Source organism: Haliotis rufescens, unplaced genomic scaffold, assembly GCF_023055435.1.
Source record: "Haliotis rufescens isolate VD_foot unplaced genomic scaffold, xgHalRufe1.0.p SCAF_7, whole genome shotgun sequence".
Taxonomy (NCBI): domain Eukaryota; kingdom Metazoa; phylum Mollusca; class Gastropoda; order Lepetellida; family Haliotidae; genus Haliotis; species Haliotis rufescens.
Genome location: NW_025964361.1, coordinates 25,738,389 through 25,760,213, shown reverse-complemented (window position 1 = coordinate 25,760,213; position 21,825 = coordinate 25,738,389). Strand labels below are relative to the sequence as shown.

The following is a 21,825-nucleotide window of genomic DNA, read 5'->3' as shown; positions in this document are numbered from 1 at the left end:
AAGGAAGAAGAATTTGTTTTATGTTTTATGTTTTATACCGACTACAACACACGGAACCGATAGGGTCGTCATTGAAATGGCCTAATCGGAACAACACTACCCAATTTCAATGGCTCTACATACACTCTCTCACCTCTGTCTTCCAAGGTCTTCACAATGACTTTCATCATTTCATTGTAGTAGGACTCGCCTCGGTCCTCTAGGTGCACATCAAGACGCTCGTACACTTTCTGAAACTCTGGAACATCAACATGACTCAGAAATAAAGAATTGACAAGTGATTTTGGTGCATTTGATTGGGTAACCAAGCAATTTGTTTTTGTTTATGTCTCCATAAATTCAAAAAACATTTAGACCACGCCCACTAATAAAGGACTGTTTCCTGATTGGCTGATAAAAGAATTGCTGGGACTTGTGTTGCATAATTGCGCTGAATGATGTCACTGTTTCATTTATAGCCTACCATTCCTGGAGATATTGTATACAAGCTGTACATAGCCTACCATTCCTGGAGATATTGTATATCAGCTGTATACAGACTACCATTCCAGGTGTATTGTATAACATCTGTATATAGACTACCATTTCTGGATATATTGTAGATCGGCTGTACACATTTTACCATTCCTGGAGATATTGTATATCAGCTGTATATAGCTTACCATTCCTGGAGATATTGTATATCAGCTGTACAAAGCTTACCATTCCTGGAGATATTGTATATCATATGTATATAGCCTACCTTTCCTGGAGATATTGTATGTCAGCTGTACAAAGCTTACCATTCCTGGAGATATTGTATATCATATTAACTTTGCCTACCACCCTGGAGATATTGTACATCAGCTGTATATAGCTTACCATTCCTGGAGACACTGTATGTCAGCTGTACAAAGCTTACCATTCCTGGAGATATTGTATATCATATTTATTTAGACTACCCTTCCTGGAGATATTGTATATCAGATATATATATCTGCTTACCATTCCTGGAGATATTGTTTATCATATGTATATAGACTACCCTTCCTGGAGATATTGTATATCAGCTGTATATAGCTTACCATTCCTGGAGATATTGTATATCAGCTGTATTTAGACTACCCTTCCTGGGGATATTGTAGATCAGCTGTAAAAAGCTTACCATTCCTGGAGATATTGTAGATCATGCGTACAAAGCTTACCATTCCTGAAGATATTGTTTATCAGCTGAATTTAGACTACCATTCCTGGAGATATTGTAGATCAGCTGTAAAAAGCTTACCGTTCCTGGAGATATTGGAGATCAGCTGTACAAAGCTTACCATTCCTGGAGATATTGTAGATCAGCTGCCAGGCCTTGTAGTGTTCAGGCTCATATGACTGCAGCTTCACCACACACTGGTACGCCCGCTTCTTGAAGTCTTCTTCTTCATCAAAACGCTTCTTAGATTCCTGAAATAATCACAGACAAAGTCAAAACTGCTGTCAAATTCTAGTCGTACTTTGATACTAGCAAACACCTGTAACAGACAAGCCCCTTCTTAGAGCCGCTTGAACAGTACATCACGTCACAGCTGTTAAGAAAGCCTGACGTGACTCAGGTCATGACACTTACTAGCTTAGTGAAACCAGCAGCTGGTCATGTACTGAGAGACCAAAGATCATAATCAGCAAACCATGATCAGCGGACCCTGGCAGTTCTAAGGGATGCAACTCTGCACAGAGAAATACACACTATCAATAATTGAGAACTTGTCAGGAGAACCAAAGGCAGTAGGTTGGAAGACTTCAAAGGGAAGATCAAACCAAAATACATGAAGCAAGTGACTCACTAAGCACTGGCTGTGTACCCGTGAAGATCCGGGGTAGAATAGGTCTTCAGCAACCCATGCTTGCCCTAAAAGCCAACTATGCTTGTCGTAAAAGGCGACTAACAGGATTGGGTGGTCAGGCTCGTTGACATGGTTGATGCATATCATCGATCCCAATTTCCTGGATCGATGCTCATGATGTCAATCACTGAATTGTCTGTTCCAGACTCGATTATTTACAGACCGCCGTCATATAGCCGGAATTTTGCTAAGTGCGGCGTTAAACAACAAACAAACAAACAAATATGTACTGATCTAAATACAAGACAAACAAGTGCCTCGTAACAGCCACACTCTTCCTTCAATTTTTCGTTGATTAATTCTCTTTAAGAACTCAAAGATCGTGACATGACCTTAAGGAATCAAACAACATAATACAATCAAACCCTGTGAATCAGGACACATTGTTAATCAGGACAGCATGTTAATGAGAACACGTGGTTAATACTGACACCTCATACACCCTGTTAATCAGGATGCCATGTTAACCTGGACACCAATGTTACTCAGGACACCCTGTTAATCAGGAAACATTGTTCATCGGGGCACTGCTGATCTGGACACCCTGTTAATCTTGACAATCTGTTAATCTGGGCATCTTGTTAATCCTTCTTGTTAACCTATATCCTGACACTGTTCATTCAACCGGAAACTTAGACATATGATCAGAAACCAAGTGAACAAACACCATAAAACCTCTGTAGTTGTGTAGGCCAACATGAAAATGTTTCATCTTAAACTATACACTGAAACTACTTTTCTCAGAAGTAAACCATGTAAATAGTTCCATTTGTCCAATGCAATTCTAAGACAAATGAATGATACACAGATACTGCTGTTATTGTGAAAACTATGGAAGCCCGATCCCATTTTCTAAAGCATTATTACTTGTACGCAATACACCAAGGGACACAACTCTGCACATGTTATTTGTTAATCTGAACCAATGGGAAGGTTCTGTCAGGTCTAAAAGGGTCCACTGTAATTGTGACTACACAGGACAAGGAATACACAAGAGTACAAAGAGGATAAATCATTTCATCATATTCTGTGGAGGAGACAGAGAGTTCTTGTTTAAAACTGTTTATGTTTTAAGTAAGCACTTGTGAACATAAACAAGAACTATCAGGAGATGACGTATCCCCGCAGTCTGGTACAATTTGGAAATGGAGTTTGGCTCCTTATACCCCACTTGTGGTTCATTGCCGTTGGATAACTTCAGTTCAGTGAAGAAAAAATAATGCTGTTCAGTGTTTTTCAAATTCCCAAATCATCAATAGACACCAGTTCACTACTAGACAGATCTGTACAGCAACTTTCATCTAAAAATATTCAACGGTTTTGGAGTTCTGCTCCGGAAACAGAAAACAACTTGTCTTCATCATAAAAGATTATGAAAACAAAGATGACAAATCCCCCGGTCCCAACAAATTTGAAAGAACAAATCATCTGAATGTTACTTTAAGTCCAACTTCACGAGGGAATTTCTCTTGAATTTGTCTGTTTTTATACCATGTATACTAGAGTAGTTTTTGAGCTATCAAAACAATACCATGAAATATGGATTCGGCACTTTGTATTTCTATGTAAGGAACACAACACTATGAACAGAGTCAAAAATCAAACTTGTTGCCATGGAAACAGAAAAAATTAAATTCCAAAAATCTGTAAGTAGCAAAAGGCTATTTGAACACCTCATGTTTGTGTGGGCAAAGTGTCATTAAAGAAGACCTATTAGTTTTAGAGACATGGTCCGGACAAACACGCCACTATGAACAGTGTCAAAGTCAAATTTGTTACCATGGAAACTAAAAAAAATATAAATTCAAAACACCCCTAAGTAGCAAAAGGCACCATTTGAAACAGGAAACACTTAAGAATCAGTTTGATATATCTGCCAAGATTTGTTGAAAGATACAGTGTATTTAACATTTTTGTTTATTGTGCTCCGGAAACAAAATCCACCGCCTTATTACACCAAGTCCAAATTGTTTCCATGGAAATTTAAGGGAAAAAAATGCCAAAAGTCTGGTTTTCAAGTTACGCTCCAGAAATAAAAGGAATAGGGACAGACGGACGGACAGATGAGGATTCAACTATATCCCCCCCCCCTATTATATGCCAAGGGGATAAAAAATTGAAAACAATAAAAATCCCAAATCATAAAAAGGCACCAGTTTCCGACTAGACTGATCTATATAGAAAGTTTCAACAAGAAATATTAAACGGTTTTGGAGTTCTGCTCCGGGAAATGGCAAATGGATGACTGACTGTCAGACAGACGCACAGACAGACGCACAGCTGGACAGACCTGGTGATTGCTAAGGACAGTGGGATTTTTGTTAATCCATTTTATGAGCGTCACTAATTAAATGACGAGGCATTTGGATATTTGTAGGAGAATCAGCGATGAATCTCATTTTGCCATCAGATTGGACATGTTGGAGGCTTCACACCGTTCACTGTTATGGATAGCATATCCAATTTTGGTTATCTCCTCCCTCTCAGCCCTCTCGTAGGGCCCCCAACATTATGCCTCAGTCACATTTTCCGCGGCAGCCGTGGAGTCTAAAATATCCATGGCCAATAGCAACAGCCGCCACAGCATTCCCACGGTCACACACTGTAGCAGTCACATATGTTAGGGTAGACTAATGGGATCAGGTGCTCAGGCTCGCTGACTTGGTTGATGCATGTCATTGTATCCCAATAATGCTGAATGAGGCGTTAAACAACAAACAAACACAATATCCAGTATATCCAGTCAACAATATCCTTCTGTTAATCCTGAGGACAAATTATTGTGAAGTCCCTGACCTTATAGAAGGCCTGCAAGTCTGCTATTGGAGGGGCCTTGGTCAGGTAGTTGGGGAACTTCTCCCTCAGGTGAGCAATGAGCATCCCGAACTGGGTCCCCCAGTCCCCCAGATGGTTGATCCGGAGAACATCATGGCCCACCCACTCCAGCAGCCGACAGATGCTCTCACCGATGATGGTGGACCTGTAACAGAGCAAACAACAGAAACGTGAAGGAGAGAGTTGGGTTTAACACTAATTTGGACAGAATTTCACGGCACGCCAGTGTACTATAGATACGCAGCGTTACCAGTATACTGGTACACCATGACATGAAATACTAATGAATACGTATCACTATACGTTTGGAAAATACCGATATATTGCATTTTTCAAATTCATGAATATTTTCATCATGTTGGCAAAGTTTACACAAGTCATCAGAAGATGACCCCAGGCCCCAAGTAAAAGTCATCTGACTGTTACTTTAAGTCCAACTTGATGGGGGAACTTCTACCTAATCTGTCTGTCTGTATACAAGAGTAGTTATAAAATATCAAAACTATACCATGGAATTGGGATTCAGAACTTCTATTTATATGTCAGGTACACACCAATAGCAGAGTCAAAGTCAAACTTGTTGCCGTGGAAATGGGAAAACAAGTATTTGTCACAAAGTGACGAAATGTCCCCCGCCTGTATATACACCATAGTACCAAATATGAAGACGATTAGTTCTTGAGATATCGCGGCAACACTGTTTTCCAACTCCAAAAGCAGATTTGCCTGCTGTGACCTTGAAAATGGGGTCAAGGTCACCAAAACCGACTGGTGTCTGCGGTGTCTGTATATACACCATAGTTCTAAATATGAAAACAATCCAGTGTTTAGTTCTTGAGATATCGCGGCAACACCGTTTTCCAACTTTAAAAGCAGATTTGCCTGCTGTGACCTTGAAAATGGGGTCAAGGTCACCAAAACCGACTGGTGTCTGCGGTGTCTGTATATACACCATTGTTCCAAATATGAAGACAATCCAGCGATTAGTTCTTGAGATATCGCGGCAACACTGTTTTCCAACTCCAAAAGCAGATTTGCCTGCTGTGACCTTGAAAATGGGGTCAAGGTCACCAAAACCATCTGGTGTCTGCGGTGTCTGTATATACACCATAGTTCCAAATATGAAGACAATCCAGTGTTTAGTTCTTGAGATATCGCGGCAACACCGTTTTCCAACTCCAAAAGCAGATTTGCCTGCTGTGACCTTGAAAATGAGGTCAAGGTCACCAAAACTGACTGGTGTCTGCGGTGTCTGTATATACACCATAGTTCCAAATATGAAGACAATCCAGCGATTAGTTCTTGAGATATCGCGGCAACACCGTTTTCAAACTCCAAAAGCAGATTTGCCTGCTGTGACCTTGAAAATGGGGTCAAGGTCACCAAAACGGACTGGTGTCTGCGGAGTCTGTATATACACCATAGTTCCAAATATGAAGACAATCCAGTGTTTAGTTCTTGAGATATCGCGGCAACAAACAGGTGGGACGGACGGTCGTGAATACTATATCCCCCGCTTCGCGCTTTCGCGCGACGGGGGACAAAAAGTCATTTTAAAAAATCTCTTAACAGCATATGGCTCTTTCCTGCAGCATCACCACACACTGGTCTTTGTGTGTACACAGTTTCATAACAGAACACCTACTACTTTTAGAAATAGGGTCCCGACAAAGACGCCACTGTGAGTCAAAGTCAAACTTGTTGGAATGGAAACAGGAAAATATTTTTTTAACATAAAAATCCCTAAATATCAATTGGCACCACTTCAGCCCCTGATTAATACATGTACCGGTACCAGCTTTGGAAGAAAAGTCCTTTACAGTTTTCAAGTTGTTCTCCGGAAATGAAATCCACCCCCACCCCTTTTGAGACAAAGTCCAATTTGTTTCTATTAAAACAGAGAAACACAAAAATGAATAAAAAAATCTGCATTGAAATAATTTGTACTTTGTCTCATAAAGGGGGTGGATTTGGTTTCCGGGACGCTACTCAAAAACAGTTTGATGTCTCTCAACAAAACTTGGCAGATATATCCAAGTAATCCTAAAGTAATGCCTTTCACTATTTAGGGATTTTAGAATTTTAATCCCCCCAGTATATAATGCTGGGGAGATAAAGTAGGCGCCTCATCTTTCCGTCCATCCATCTGCCCGCAATCAATGGAGAAATAAAATGACAAATATACGTAAATAGCAAAAGACACCACTTCACAATCTGTTTGATATATCTACCAATTAATGCTGAAAAATATTGAGCCGTTGACGAGCTGTGCTCTTGAAACAAAATGATTATGTACAGATATGGTGATCGCTATATTCCCCCCACCTTTTTTTCAAACCATTTCGATAATAAATGGATATGTTCACACACTGTAATGATTCTGAGTAAATGTATGAACGTATGGAGGGGTGAAGGAAGGGATAGAAGAGACGTAAGTGAGTGAGTTGGGTTTAACTCTGCGTTGATCAGTATTCCAGCTTATCACAAAGTGTGGCAGGAAAGTGTGGCTTGATGTGGCAGGAAAGCCCGAAGTGATGCAGGTCTTAGATTCTTAGATGTTTACAATTTTAGTGAAACCCACAAGCACGGGTGCGGTGCTGACAAATCAAGAAACTAAATGGGGACAAACCCAGATTTGAACTTGAATCAAAAGTTTCTGCCATGCCCAAGGGTGGCAACACTGCATTGTGAATTGTGGCGCTTTAGACAACTGGGCCACCCATGTTGTGGCAAATGAACGAACGAATAAATGAACGAATAAACAAACGAACGAACGAACGCACGCACGCACGCACGAACGAACGAACGAACGAACGAACGAACGAATGAAAGAACAAACGAAAAAACAAACAAATCACAATAATGTACAGGGTATCAAAGACATATGATGATTCTTCCCACCTGAGATGACCAACATGCATTTCCTTAGCAATATTGGGGGATGAAAAGTCCACTACAACCCTCTGCTTGTGGTTGATGACAGGTGGCCTGACCCCCTTGTTGAGGATCTTGCTGATCTCCCGGGAGACGTAGTCCTTCTTCAAGTAGATGTTGATGAAGCCTGGCCCCGCAATCTCCAGCTGAAAAAACAGTCAGCCTCATGTTACAATAACGTGGGTATTGATACAGTTCAGCACGGGTACGGTGCTGACAAACCTAGAAACATCATCATGGCAAACTGGGCTTCGAAACCCATTATCATAGGTTTCTGGTGTCCAACAGACGTAACTTCTTTCATATTACTATGGTAATTCTGCCATGGCATGACAGATTAACTATGGTTATATGAATGAATGAGGTGTTGTTTAACTTCTGTGTAGACTTTGACCCCTACCTTGTCCAGAACATCCACCTGCGGCATCTTGTCCACAATGGCCTGCGCCACCTGCCTTGGGTTTACCTTCTCACCTTGGCTCGACAGAATCTGTAAAAACACACACACATGCAAACTCAGGCCAAGCAAAATAATACATGTGTTTCTTATTTCAGTCTCTCCAAAAATAGAGCAGGATTATTTAGCTGAAAAAAATATCTGTACTAGACAACACTGGAAAAAAATAATTTCTCCTCAGATTTTACAATCTGTTCACTAAACAGGTACATATCCTGAATTATACAAGTGGTCAAGCAAATGGACCTGTTAAGTTCCACCTTTCAAAGAAATGGTGTTTGGAGATATCCCACGTATATCCCATCTCTGACAAACACAGTCGGCCTCCTACCATGCCTACATCACAAATCTGAATGGTTGTCATTAAGCTTGGCGATCGCCTCCGTGGTCTAGTGGTACAGCGTCCGCCTGGAGAGCAATCCCAAACCGTGTCATTCCAATAGACGTTAAAAGATGGTACTTGTTGTCACCCTATCTGGCGCTCAGCATTAAGGGGCTAAAACAAGGACTGGTCAGCTCGGAGTCAGAATACTGTGTCTGAGTGGGGTTTTCATGTTATATTGCGGCATGGTATCTCAGTGGGCTAGCACGATAAAATCGGCATCAGTCCAGACTAGAACAAGCAGCCACACACACATGCATGCACATCGCCATATAAGTGCAAAAATCTTGGACGCGACGTTAAACCCCATTTCACATCACCTCACCATTAAGCATGGTAAACAAAAGTACAAGAAACATTGCAAATAACCTTGGCTATGCCCATGGCACTGTTACACTGATAGTCCGCAAACTTCTGGCTGGCAGACAACAGGATGGGCGGGTTTTCCAGGCCAGGGTAAGCATCACGGATGGCCACACCAAATATCTCCTCCAGGACTCCGAACAGGCTGACCATGTGATCCGGGCTCCGAGCCTTCTCCTCAACCAGATACTGAAGCAGAAACCACGGAAACTTCACAGAATACCAAAGGGATAAGTGTTTTTTAACAGAATACTTAGCATTGTTTAACAGAATACTTAGTGATGTTTAACAGAATACTTAGTGTTGTTCAACAGAATACTTGGTGTTGTTTAACAGAATACTTGGTGTTGTTTAACCGAATACTTAGCATTGTTTAACAGAATACTTAGCATTGTTTAACAGAATACTTAGTATTGTTCAACAGAATACTTGGTGTTGTTTAACAGAACACTTAGTGTTGTTTAACAGAATACTTAGTGTTGTTCAACAGAATACTTGGTGTTGTTTAACCGAATACTTAGCATTGTTTAACAGAATACTTAGTGTTGTTTAACAGAATACTTAGTGTTGTTCAACAGAATACTTGGTGTTATTTAACAGAATACTTAGCATTGTTTAACAGAATACTTAGTGTTGCTTGTTTAACTCAACAAAATACTTACTGAAAAGGAAGAGAATTTATTGATGTCATCTTCTTTCTTATGAGGAACACAACATTTTGGAGTATATACTTACTCCTTCATCAGATGAATAAATGCTATGAAGCAGAGAACATATATATTGCAGAACAAAAGAAATAAAAAAAACATGAAAGCGTGGTGTGCAGTGTGGCGGTGCGTGGTGTGGTGTGCGTGCTGCAGTATGTGGTGTGCATGGTATGCGGTGTGTGGTGCCGTTTGGTGTGTGTGGTGTGATGTGCGTGGTGCGGTGTGTGGTGTGCATGGTATGAAGTGTGTGGTGTGTGTGGTGCTGTGTAGTGCTGTGTGGTGTGTGGTGTGTATCCAAAGTAGAGGGCACCAGGCCTATTCTGCATGTGGTACAAGATTACTGGCTGTCAAGCAACACGTGATGTTTGGCTCCAACCACCAACCTTCCTCAGATGATTCAGCTGGTACTGAAGCTTCACGTTCTCCGACTTCAACTTCTCTACTTCAGGGGAAACAACTCCTTCTAGTCTGATGGGGTTCTGGAGCTGCATGATCTCCTGTTCCAGCTTCCTGATCTCGGCTTCCTAGAGAGGGTGAATTAGAGATAAAAGGTTAATGCATTCACGAACTGACCACTTTCCAATTAAAACGGAAAGCGTTACATGTTCCTTGAAGCATAAGCATAGACGAGACTCTCAGTTTCTTTCTTTCTCTTATTTGTCCAGTATGATTCAGTCTCCAAGAGTGCTTTCAAGCAGTTAACCTTTACAGGATTCTGACACTATAAAACTGTTTTTTTAATCATAATTCACTACACTTCAGGCAGTTCCAAAAAGTATTATCTAAGATCAACTGCATTCAGCTTTAACTAACTGTAGCTTTATTTTACTATCAATAATATTTACTTGGTGTGAGTGAGAAAGAGTGAGTGAGTGTTGTCTCATGCTGTAGTGAGTGAGTGAGTGAGGATGGTATTATGCCTCTTTTAGCAATATTCAAGCAATTTCATGGCGGGCGACACCAGAAATGGGCTTGGCACATAGTACCCATTTTGGGAATCAAAACCGGGTCTTCGGTGTGATGAGCAAACGCTTTAATCACAAGGCTACCCGACCGCCCCTCATGCTGTAGTGAACAACAGCCCTCATGCTGTAGTGAACAACAGCAGGCTGGAATAATGTCAACAGAAGGCATGTCCCAGGACTTATAGTAGGTTCCTGAGACTTATTTTTCTCAAATTCGATATTTTTTCATATAAAACAAATTTCAGAAACTTAATTTGCAGAACATGACTACGCCTGGTCCATTTATCCATCATAGAATAGAATAGAAATAGAAAATAGAAAGAAAAGAAAAAGATTTTTAAAAATACTACAGTATAATAGATCTGCAACACAAGGTAATGTGTTAACAATTAATATTGTTGTTACAACTAACGAGTGTAGTTATAAGCATAAGTTGTCGTTCTCAACTAAATCAGTCTTCTGTAAACTGAATGTTCATTAACAATCTGATGCTACCAACAACTTCACAGGACTAGTGACATTTTCTCAGTGGTTACTGTGAGAAATGTAGTCAACTTCACAAACGTCAACAACCTGTTAACAGTTTCAAACAATGTTTCTAAATTCAGCTGAATCATTTTGACGATTCTGTGTTTTGAGTCTAGACTTAGCCCGACTGAAAATCATACAGCATTCATTTGCTGGTCAAATCTTCCTCATATCTATTTAAAAACATATTGTGTCAAAACAATGTGATCGAAAACTGAACAGTTGATGCCGACGATGTTCATGAGAATATCATGTAAGAAATCTATTCGATGTCAATGGCAATAGTTCACTTTAAAAGAACCTCGCCACGTGGGGACAGGCTGCATAAGTAAAGTATTATTGTTACCGCCTGTTCGACGCGTTTAGTGTAGACCTCCATATCATCCATGATGCAACGTGCTTCTTTTCAAGAGTTATGGCCCTTAGTTCCTCTTGCTCTAAGCTGAACTGGTTCCACTGTTGGTACGCGACGCAAGCTCGGTGCGATTTTGTCTACTAGTTTAGGTAGACCGGAGTCCAGTCTAACGCCACTACACTAAAACTCCACAGTTGACAAAGTTGCGACAGAGTAACCGATAAAGATGACACCCAGTATCTTTATAACTGTTTGGTAACGTTGCATGATGCAAGTGTAAGTAATTTTGTCCATTATTGCGCCACACTCTACGTGTATTTAAAAAATATAAACAAAAAGAGTACGTGTCTTACTCCCAACAGAGACCATAAAATAGAGTCTCTGCTCTCAAAGTCTCTCTTGTATTTTGTTTTTAGTTGTTATCTATGGCTACAACTGGTAACCGGTATCAATATAGGTTTAACAAAAATATGTGCGGACATTTATTTACTTCAATTTAAAAGAAAACAGATTTATTATTTTAAAAATGGGGGCCTCTATTTTTATTCACGAATGCTGCGCAGGACAGCTCATGCCTGTCATAAGAGGAATTTCGCCACCGCTCAAAAATGGTTGGTTGGTTTCTTGTTTTACGCCGCACTCAGCAATATTCCAGCTATATGACGGCGGTCTGTAAATAATCGAGTCTGGACCAGACAATCCAGTGATTGATATCATGAGCATCGATCCACGCATTTGGGATCGATGACATCCATCAACCAAGTCAGCGAGCATGCAATAAATATCACCCATGGTTGAAACGATCTGCGATTATCAAGTAGATTTTATTTTTTTTAAATTACCCAAAGCAATTTTTAATGATAATGACGGGTAACTCGGGTGGGAACTGAGTAGGACCCGGGTACCCAGGGGACCCGTGATTTGTCACATGATATATTGTTTAATGACAAAACTTCACAATAACAATGTATAGTCCGTCGGCTGTCAGATGAACAGTACCACCAAATTCTTATTACCCACATGTATGTGAACATGGGTTCTAAATGCAAGTACTGTCAAATTTTGCTGGACGAACGCCACTTTCTGTTGGGAAAGCGATAACACTATATTTGCATCCTTACCCTACATGTACCAAACAAAATGTAATTTCAACTTAATTTTGTATCATTTCATGTACAGGCCTTAAGTTATAAATTATCTGGTCCGACCAGCAACACGATTATTTATTACGACTGCACTATTGATTCAGTGGGTTTATGCGTCTACCCAGGGACCACCTAAAAGTAGGGCCAAGAAAAGTCGGACCCGTCAGGGTTAGCGGATTATACTAAAAACCGATTGCAGAACAATAAAACAAAGCGTTACTTGCTTACTATTGGAGATTTAACCAGCGTTTTCCGACATTATGCCTATTTCGCACACGGGCCCGCCAGGCAATTTAGTGAAATTGACAAAGAAGGTGTGTCCGAAAGGTGAGGCACCCTGGGGGCATTAGGGTTGCTTATTTTCAATTTTGAGAAATTTTCAATTTGGAAAGGTTTGGGGACTTAGTGGGGGTGTGGATGTGTGGTTTGGGGATTTGTGCTTTTTTTAGTTTTGATTAGTGGTGGTTTAATTTTTGTAGGTGATTATATGCGGCCTAGTCGTTCAGTTTTAATGAGGAATATGCCTAATGCTTTGAAGGTTTGTGTATCGTTTGGCGGATTTAGAAGTTTGGCTACTGTTAGTTGAGTGTTTGCATCTGGGCAAATACATCTCTAGGGTCCACAAGTGTATATACAACAATGAAGCCAAGAGATGCAATAGCGAAGGCCAAACTAACTCTATTTCTGAGAGATTGACAGCTACTCGAACGTATATCAACAGAGCAGCCAAAGATAAAAAATGAAATTATATCAATATACGAAATCAGAAATCATATCAATACAAAAACAGAAATTCTGTGAATACCAAACTCACAATAGATATGTGTACCCCACTCACACACGAGTCCCAAAGAGGGACAGGTCAGCCGAAATTGCTAAGGCAGAAGCCGAAATCTTAAACACTTAAAGCAACAACAACAACATACTTAATTCAATAATGTATTTAAAGATAATCCACTAAAGAGATACCCATGCTTCACCTAAGCATTGAATGATTGATCCATATCGCTATTATGCCTTATACTTATATAATGTTACAATAAATACCTTTATATTTTCAAAATACTATAACACCCTATAATCAGAAATATGTTAGTTCAGGATTGACCCAGCCGACCGAAACACACTAAACCATCACGGGTGTATCAGGGAATACGTTTAGATTGATGGAATAGTGTACCTACCACTTAAAAGTGTCACATAATATGATTACATGGTACATTATAAATCCGTTAAAGGACATCGAATTTCCTCCTTATGAGGAACGTTTGGTTGGAGCTGGCCCGGTGTCGTCAATATCAACTATGACATCACATATGTATCATTAAAAGTGTAAAAATTTTAGAAAGACATTAATCTACCCACATACCACTTATAATGACACAGATCGTGGTATTTAAAGCAAACGCGTTGGTCAAAGTGAAGCCCGTGTTCCAATACTCTATTCCATACTCTCAACAAATGTGGGGTCACGGGTGGCCAAGTTGTCTAAGGCGCCGCGATTCGCTGTGTAGAGTTGCGTCCCTTGGGCAAGCCAGAAACCTATGATTGTGGGTTCGAATCCTGGTTCGCCCCAATTATGTTTCTAGGTTTGTCAGCACCGTGCTCGTTGGTTTCGCCGAAGTGGTAAACGTCTGAGACCTGCATCACTTCGAGCTTTCCTCCCACATTAACCTGACACGCCGCGATATAACTGGAATACTGTCAAAAGCGGCGTTAAACCAAACTCACTCGCTCTCAACAAATGTTCGGCCCGACTTGGCCTGGGTGCTGTCACAATCAACCTAAACTTTACATATGTATAATCAAATGTGTTTACATCTATAGAACAGTATTATATCTACTAAATACCACTTTGTAGTGTCACAGGTCGTGGTATCTAAAGCAAACATGTTGCTCAAAGTGAAGCCCTCTACATACCAAGGATAGTCTCTATCAGGAATGTTTGGTCTGTGTTCGGTCCGACTTGGCCTGGGCTGTCACAAATCAACATAAACCTCACAGATGTTTCATCAAATGTATCTAAATCTATAGAATAATATTATATTTACCTATATACCACTCTAGAGCGTCACAGTACGTGGCATTTAAAGAAAACTGGCCCGTTAAAGTGAACCCTTTTCCCTCTGCATACTCAAATAGTCATTATCACAAGTGGGGCGGTCGGGTAGCCTAGTGGTTAAAGCCTTCGCTCGTCACGCCGAAGACCCGGGTTCGATTCCCGACATGGGTACAATGTGTGAAGCCCATTTCTGTGATATTGCTGGAATATTGCTAAAAGCGGCGTAAAACCATACTCACTCACTCACTCACTTTATCATAAGTATTTGGCCTGTCTCCGGTCCGACTGTCCCGGGCTGTCAAAATCAACTTGAACCTCACAGATGTATCATCAAATGTGTTTACACCTATAGAATGATATCATACTTACCTATATACCACTTTAAAACCTCGCAGTACATAGTACTTAAAGAAAACTGGCCCGTTAGAGTGAAGCCCATCTCCCTCTACATACTCAACTAACACTGATGCACAATCGAGTTCAATATTGAGACTTCTCATGCTGCTTCTATTAACCAAGCGCCTATCTCAGTCACAGCAACTTAGCCTACGACAGCTGACAGGAACACTAGTCATCCTGGTTCAAGTAATCTAGTGGAGCTCTCCGATACAGATTATATATGGAAACTCTACACAGAGACTTCTCATGGCCTTGAATTCAGTGGAAATACCCATGTGAACGCTAACAGTGACACACCGGAAGGAGTCTGTCCAGCGGAATTATCAGAGTAACCCACAGAACAAAGGTTATCCCATACGATCCCTCGGCAAATGGTATAACACTCTACAAGGTGTCTCGCGTGTTCATACGAGACAGATTGTTCTGTAAGGTGGGCACGTCGTTCGAAGAACTAAAGAACTTCATATCCTGTTATGCCCTTAAGCGTCACATTCGTGTGACATTTTTTTTTTAAAACACATTTTTATTCAGTGAATCTGGATCGGTAAACAAGCCAAAAGGCTTATGTTCATACCTCCCTAGTACTGGTTATATTCATAAAGGCATTATACAAAATATTGCATGATGATAAACTAAATACATTAACAAGAGCAAGTGGTCATGGGCAACAGTTTGGTGTTATGAGTAGAAAAATTAATATATAAGCGGGATTTATAGTCTCATGTTAGTTTAAACGTTTTGGAGTGAAGTATGTATGAATGTACTCAGTTTAAGATATCTAGATTAGTAGTTTTTGTAAAATTAGCATTACTATTCAATATTGTGTTGAGATCAACTCTCTCAGAGTAGAAGAATGAGTCATGTCTTACATCATTATAAAAGTGACAGGAACAGAAATAGTGTGATCCATTTTCATACATGTATTCACAAGAACAAGCTGCATTGTCGGAAATGTGTCTTTCATATCGATGGGCATTTAGATCGCTAAAACCAAGTCTGAGGCAAGAATGTACAATCTGACAAAATCTACTACCAAAATTTAGATCAAAATTCAATTTGGTATTTATATTCTGTTTTAAAAATCTCTAAAATTAACCAACAGTTTCTTTATTAATAACGTCATCAGGCAAATGATTCCAACGCTTTACAGTGTCTTTTAAAAACCATTTAGCATAATAATTTGTCCTACATCTCATAGTCTGTAAAATGTAACTGTCTCTTAATCAATAGCTTCTGTTAGCAGAGACATTTCGAGGTATTAGGCGAGAAAGATATTCAGGCGTGAAGCGATTGATCATTTAATGGAAAAGAGTTAGGTTTGAGTTCTGTCGTGTTTGGACAAGTGCAATCTCGGCAAGTTTGCTGTTTCATTCCTTCTCGGCCTTCCGTCTCAAAGGGTCGTTTGGACAACGAATATGCATGAATTTCGCTAAATGTCTTGTGCATAACGATACACGTGAGCAGAAACGGAAATCCCTCAACTGTAATATTGGGATTCCCTGACATTCCGTAGTAACCAAAGAAGTCCGCTTCGGTGGGCGTGGCTTCATCTTTAACATTCATTGGGAAATGAATGCAATAACACGTGACCAATTAAGCTAATCACTACCACTACCTTGCCACACAGACCACATCTACTGACATTGTCCACAACTACCTTGCCACACAGACCACGTCTACTGACATTGTTCACTATCACCACCACATTGCTACACAGATCACATCTACTGACATTGTCCACAACTACCTTGCCACATAAAGCACATCTCCTGACATTGTCCATCACTACCCTGCCATACAGACCACATCTACTGACATTGTCCACAACAACCTTGCCACACAAACCACATCTACTGAAATCGTCCACAACTACATTGCCACACAGACCACGTCTACTGACATTGTTCACTATCACCACCACATTGCTACACAGATCACATCTACTGACATTGTCCACAACTACCTTGCCACATAAAGCACATCTCCTGAAATTGTCCACCACTACCTTGCCACACAGACCACATCTACTGACATTGTCCACAACTACCTTGTCACATAAAGCACATCTACTGACATTGTCCACCACTACCTTGCCACACAGACCACATCTACTGACATTGTCCACCACTACCTTGCCACATAGACCACAGTAGTTGGCGGCATCGGTGTAGTACCTTTCCTGGCTTCTGATTGGTCGAGAGGTCACGTGACCTCTGTGACGTCACTTCCGGTCACATGACCTGCGCAGGGCATGGTGGGTCCTGCGTGCGCATCTAAGATTGCGGCACATCCGTTTCCGGTGGCGTGCGCATCCAAGATGGCGGCACATCCGTTTCCGGTGGCGTGCGCATCCAAGAGGGCTGCACATGCGTTTCCGGTGGCATGCACCTCCAAGAGGGCGTCGTATCCGTTTCCGGGGAGGAGGAGGGAAGGGGGAAAAACCCAGAGAAGCGGTTGTAAAAGGTGAACAAGATCGACATTGTTGTTCTTTTGTTGTTCTAAAAAAAGACGTGGTGGAGGGTGGGAGGGTGGTGGTGAAGGGAGGGAGGGAGGGAGGAGGAGGAGGAGGAGGTGGGTTCTTTGTTTGGGTTTGAGGGTCGTCAAAGCAAAGGATGAAAGCGTTCTTTCGGGAGAGATGGGTGGCCCTGAAAAGGGCCGTTAAAAAACAAACTGGAAACTGGAAACGGGAAACGGCAGGAAACGGTAGGAACACTGGAACACTGGAAAAACTGGAAACGATGGGAAACTGGAAAAAAACAGTGGAGCAGCATGCCCCATGCGTTAGTCACTTTGTTCAGATGATCTATCTTCTTCATCCTCTACCTCCATCTCATCCTCGGACTGAAGGTGTCGTCGGCGCTTTGAAGAGTGTTTTCTTGGGGGGCTTCTGTCCCGTTTTCTTTTCTCTAGACGAGGTGTGATGCCCACACGGAGTTGTGTGATGTATTCTTTTAGGTCGAGGACATCGACATGCATGGCTTCTATGAGATGAAGCACTTGTGTCACTGGTGTCACGGGTGTCACGGGTGTCGACGTGGACGTGGACGGGACTGCTGACGTTTTCTTTCGACTGGGTTCTCGGCAATCTGCAGCGAAATGACCCACGACTTGGCAGTTGTAACAGGCGCCCTGGGGAGTCTTCTTTCGACTGGGTTCTGGGCAATCTGCAGCGAAATGACCCATGGCTTGACAGTTGTAACAGAAGTGCGGGGAAGTCTTATCTTGTCTGCTTATCTTCGGACAGACATAGTGACGGTGACCTTGAGCGTGGCACTCGAGGCATGTCACTTCAGGGCAGTACAGGTAACTGTGACTGTCGGTCTGGCACTTCATACAACCGTATCGAGGTGGCATGGTTGGTTTCATAGAATGCAGTGTGTGTGTGTGTGTGGCTTCGTTCTTGTTTTGTTTTTATAGGAGAGCCACTGACACCCTGCTTCCTGATTGGTTCCCCAGGCAGCGCCCCCGATTGGTTCGTCCCGGTGCCTGGCCTGCACTTCGGTTTTCCAAAACGGACCGACCCCTGTGTTTCTCTTCCATAGGAAATGGATTTTACCATGGGAGAGAAAGCACAACCCCGGTTCGACCATTCAGAGTCCAGCATGACCCGAGCACGGTCTCTGATTGGCCGAAAACCCAAGCCTCTGATTGGTCTGATTTCGGTTCCGGTTTTTATCTGGATGTGCATTTCGATCCTGTTTTGTTTTTCTTCATCCTACAGACAACATAACACTACTATTTGTTCAACTTTTTTTTTTAATCCCCCGCTCACATGAACCAACACAACAAAACAAAAGTCACAGGATGAGGGGGGCGTCCCTGTGATTTTTGTGAACACGAGGGTGACCACGAGAGTGACCACGAGGGTATGAACGTCTGTACACTTTGAAAAAAAGAAACTTTGTCACTTGGGGTGAACAAGACACTCGACTCTTCTCTTCCGTGCTTCTTGGGACACCAAACGTCTGTATTTTTCGTTCACTTCTCCATCAGGACAAAACACACACAAGTATTCGCAGGGGACTTTGGCGTGCTTCAGATGTTCTTTCCAGGGTTTGTCTGTGCCTTCCCAGTGTCACACCGCAGCAATAACAGATAACACGGTCACCTCGTCCTTGATAGAAATAGCCAGCCATGGCCATGTCATAAGGGGTCTGGGTCATCTGTTTAGGCCACGTTTGAAAAGACCTTAGACGTTGTTGAAATGAATCATAGTTAGGATGAGAAGGATGACACAAGGTGTAAGAAGGAAAAGGTTTCCCCAGAATGTCACTGAGTCGCCATGTGTCGTCCATAAAGAGTGTGTCGTCCATAAAGAGTGTACGTTTTCTCGCTTCTTCTCTCGCCTTTTCAGACACCCATTCGGTATCGGGGACATCTCTGGAGGATGACATGGCATTCATAGACCGTCTTTGCTCCATGATGACTGTGACTTCACTGAAAGAAGGTCTGAGGGTTCGCTTGCTTTTATGAAACTCTCCTCCCTACCCCCTTCAACGGAAGGTCATGACCTCATCGTCCTCATCCACCTCATCACGTGACGTCATCCTGTGTTTCGGCTGACTGACACACGACATGACACATTACATGTCACATGACATGACACACGGTGGTAGTGGTGGTGTGTACTGGAATGACTGACACCAGGCAGCTGATCTTTCAAGCATGTCCTTTCTCTTTTATCTATTTTTTATTTTATTCTTTACTTTTTTCTTCACTTTTACAACGAGCATGTGCACTGACATGACAGACGCACAGACAGACAGACAGACAACGTAGACGACATCTCAACTAAACCTCTACCCTCGGTTTGGCCCTCTATTGGAGTTGAGATCAATCAAGACACAAAGAGTCAGTTCAATCAATCACTGTTTAATAATGAACAACAACAACAACAACCAGATACATAGGAAATACGAAAAGACAATAGAGGAGGGAGTGCTTTGCATGTCCCTACAACAACAACGCGTAAACATTTCCTCTTCCATCTTCAAGCTCTTCTATCTTCAAGCTCTTTGAGAGAAGATGGGGTCACCATAAGATGTGGTCCTCCACCATACAGTCCCAAACAGGTCCAAAACATGTGAGAGGTCCATCAGTTAAACAAGTACAGTCTATGGTCTCCCTGAAACAGACATGGCACATCACTTGACCACTGTTGCAGCTTATGTATCTTAACAGGCAGGCACTACATTCACGTTGTGGGGGAGTGAGTTGAGCTTCTCCATAAGGATCCTGGTCAACGTTGTCATTATCATCATCGTTGCAAACCATGGGCATACCTGAGGAGAAGACATCTTCCGGTGATGAGGGGTGACCAAGAAGCATCAAGCAGGGTGGGTGTTTCCAGATCCATGGAAGGGAGAGTTGCCAGCTTGAGCGCTTCATGATCATCACTGTCACCGGTCGTCATCATCACAGGTGCATTCGGTGAATAGGTTGGCTCCCGAGGGGTTTGTTCCCACCACTGTTCTAGCACGGACTGGGCTGAACTGACATCAGGGGTCCTGTCAATCCTGTCAATCCAACAAGAAAAGAATCATATGAATAGTCATATTCATCATCAACATCAACATCATAATCACATCAAGAATGACTGAGACAAAGAATAGCATGGTATTTATAGTTGTTCTTGATGAGAGATCTTCAGAGACAATTTCTTTCGTGGTCGTCTTTTTGCAGGTGTTGCAGGTTTCAAAAAGGATGTCCCTTTCGTTTCGGAGTCTGCAGCTGCTGTTGCTGCTGTGGTGGTGGTGACTGGCGCTGTTGTGAGGGTGGTGGTGGTGGTGGCAGCTGCTGCTGCTGTGGTGGCAACAGCTGCTGTGGTGGTTGTTGTTGATGCTGCTGCTGGTTTGCTTGTTTTTTTCTTCAGGGTCTTCTTTATCGTCTTCTTCGTGGCTACCTTCTTGGGTTCAGTCAGTTTCCTCATCTTTGAACGTATCTTGGCGTACGCGTCGTCAGCCTTTATCTTTGCACACAACATGTCGTACACTTCACCCCACAGTTCAGCAGTCATGTCACCGTTCTCATCTCCACTGCTTCCTTTACCACCAATGTCGCTCCGTGTTTTGGCATTCAACCGTTTCGACATGATGTTGTCCGGATTTTCTGTTCGTTGTTTCTTTCCAAGTCTTCATGGATGTGTGTCAACACTTGATGGTACTCTCTCCAAACACGTGTTTCTTCCAGATAAAACGCCAACAGCCAACACAACGTGAGGAACATCAATCAGAGGGACGATGTTGTTGCTTGGTCCGTTCAGTGAAAAGTGATGACCGGAGAGCGTTGGTCCTATTAAAAGGCACTGATGCCCTGCTTTCTGATTGGTCCGTTCCGGTGTCTGGTCTGAGTCTCAATTTTTCCAAACTGGTCCGACCCTTGTGTTTCTTTTCCATAGGGTTAGGCTTGTAGCGTGAGAGAGAAAGCACATCCTCGTTTCGACCAATCAGAGACCACCATGGTCCGAGCACGGTCTCTGATTTGTCGACAACCCAGGCTTCTGATTGGTCAGATTTCGATCCGGTTTTTCTGTAGGTGTCCATGTCGATTCAGTTTCGATCCGTTGTGACACCCCCAAAATGATCTAGTCGTCTCTGTACCCAAAGGGGAGCGTGTCTACAGTCAGCCCTGTGGTTTCGTCGTAGACGAGACGTCTCTTGTCGTACACGGTACGATTGTCTTTTCGGGTGGGTCGGGTCACAAGAGCGGTTCCATGCCGAGGTCCTTTACGAATAATTTGATCCAAACTGATTTTCTCCCCCTCTTTCCCAGGCCGTTGTCCCAGTACGCGTTCCATCGCGTTCCATCGGGTCTGGGGTT

General features: G+C 42.2%; 2 protein-coding genes across 2 annotated transcripts in view; both read right to left on the bottom strand.

Annotated features, from left to right (window-relative positions):
• LOC124137492 (arginine--tRNA ligase, cytoplasmic-like) overlaps positions 1-11,521 on the bottom strand; it is a 142,694-nt gene extending 131,173 nt beyond the window's left edge. Inside the window, exons 1-8 of the mRNA XM_046503821.2 lie at positions 11,392-11,521; positions 9,936-10,076; positions 8,852-9,034; positions 8,044-8,133; positions 7,611-7,789; positions 4,671-4,854; positions 1,305-1,434; positions 134-238 (exon numbers count right to left, since the gene is read on the bottom strand). Of these exons, the coding sequence (XP_046359777.2) occupies positions 134-238; positions 1,305-1,434; positions 4,671-4,854; positions 7,611-7,789; positions 8,044-8,133; positions 8,852-9,034; positions 9,936-10,076; positions 11,392-11,433 (1,054 nt within the window). The 5' untranslated portion in view covers positions 11,434-11,521. The remainder of the gene's footprint in view (positions 1-133; positions 239-1,304; positions 1,435-4,670; positions 4,855-7,610; positions 7,790-8,043; positions 8,134-8,851; positions 9,035-9,935; positions 10,077-11,391) is intronic.
• Positions 11,522-17,787: 6,266 nt separating this feature from the next.
• On the bottom strand, positions 17,788-18,360 carry LOC125376191 (zinc finger CCHC domain-containing protein 7-like). The gene has a single exon (XM_048388140.1). It carries the CDS (start codon positions 18,358-18,360, stop codon positions 17,788-17,790), a length of 573 nt encoding a protein of 190 aa, XP_048244097.1.
• Between the last annotated feature and the right edge of the window lie 3,465 nt (positions 18,361-21,825).

What these genes read in the sequence shown, in the direction of transcription:
- LOC125376191 (XM_048388140.1), bottom strand. Translation starts at nt 18,360, where the DNA reads ATGCCACCTCGATACGGTTGTATGAAGTGCCAGACCGACAGTCACAGT.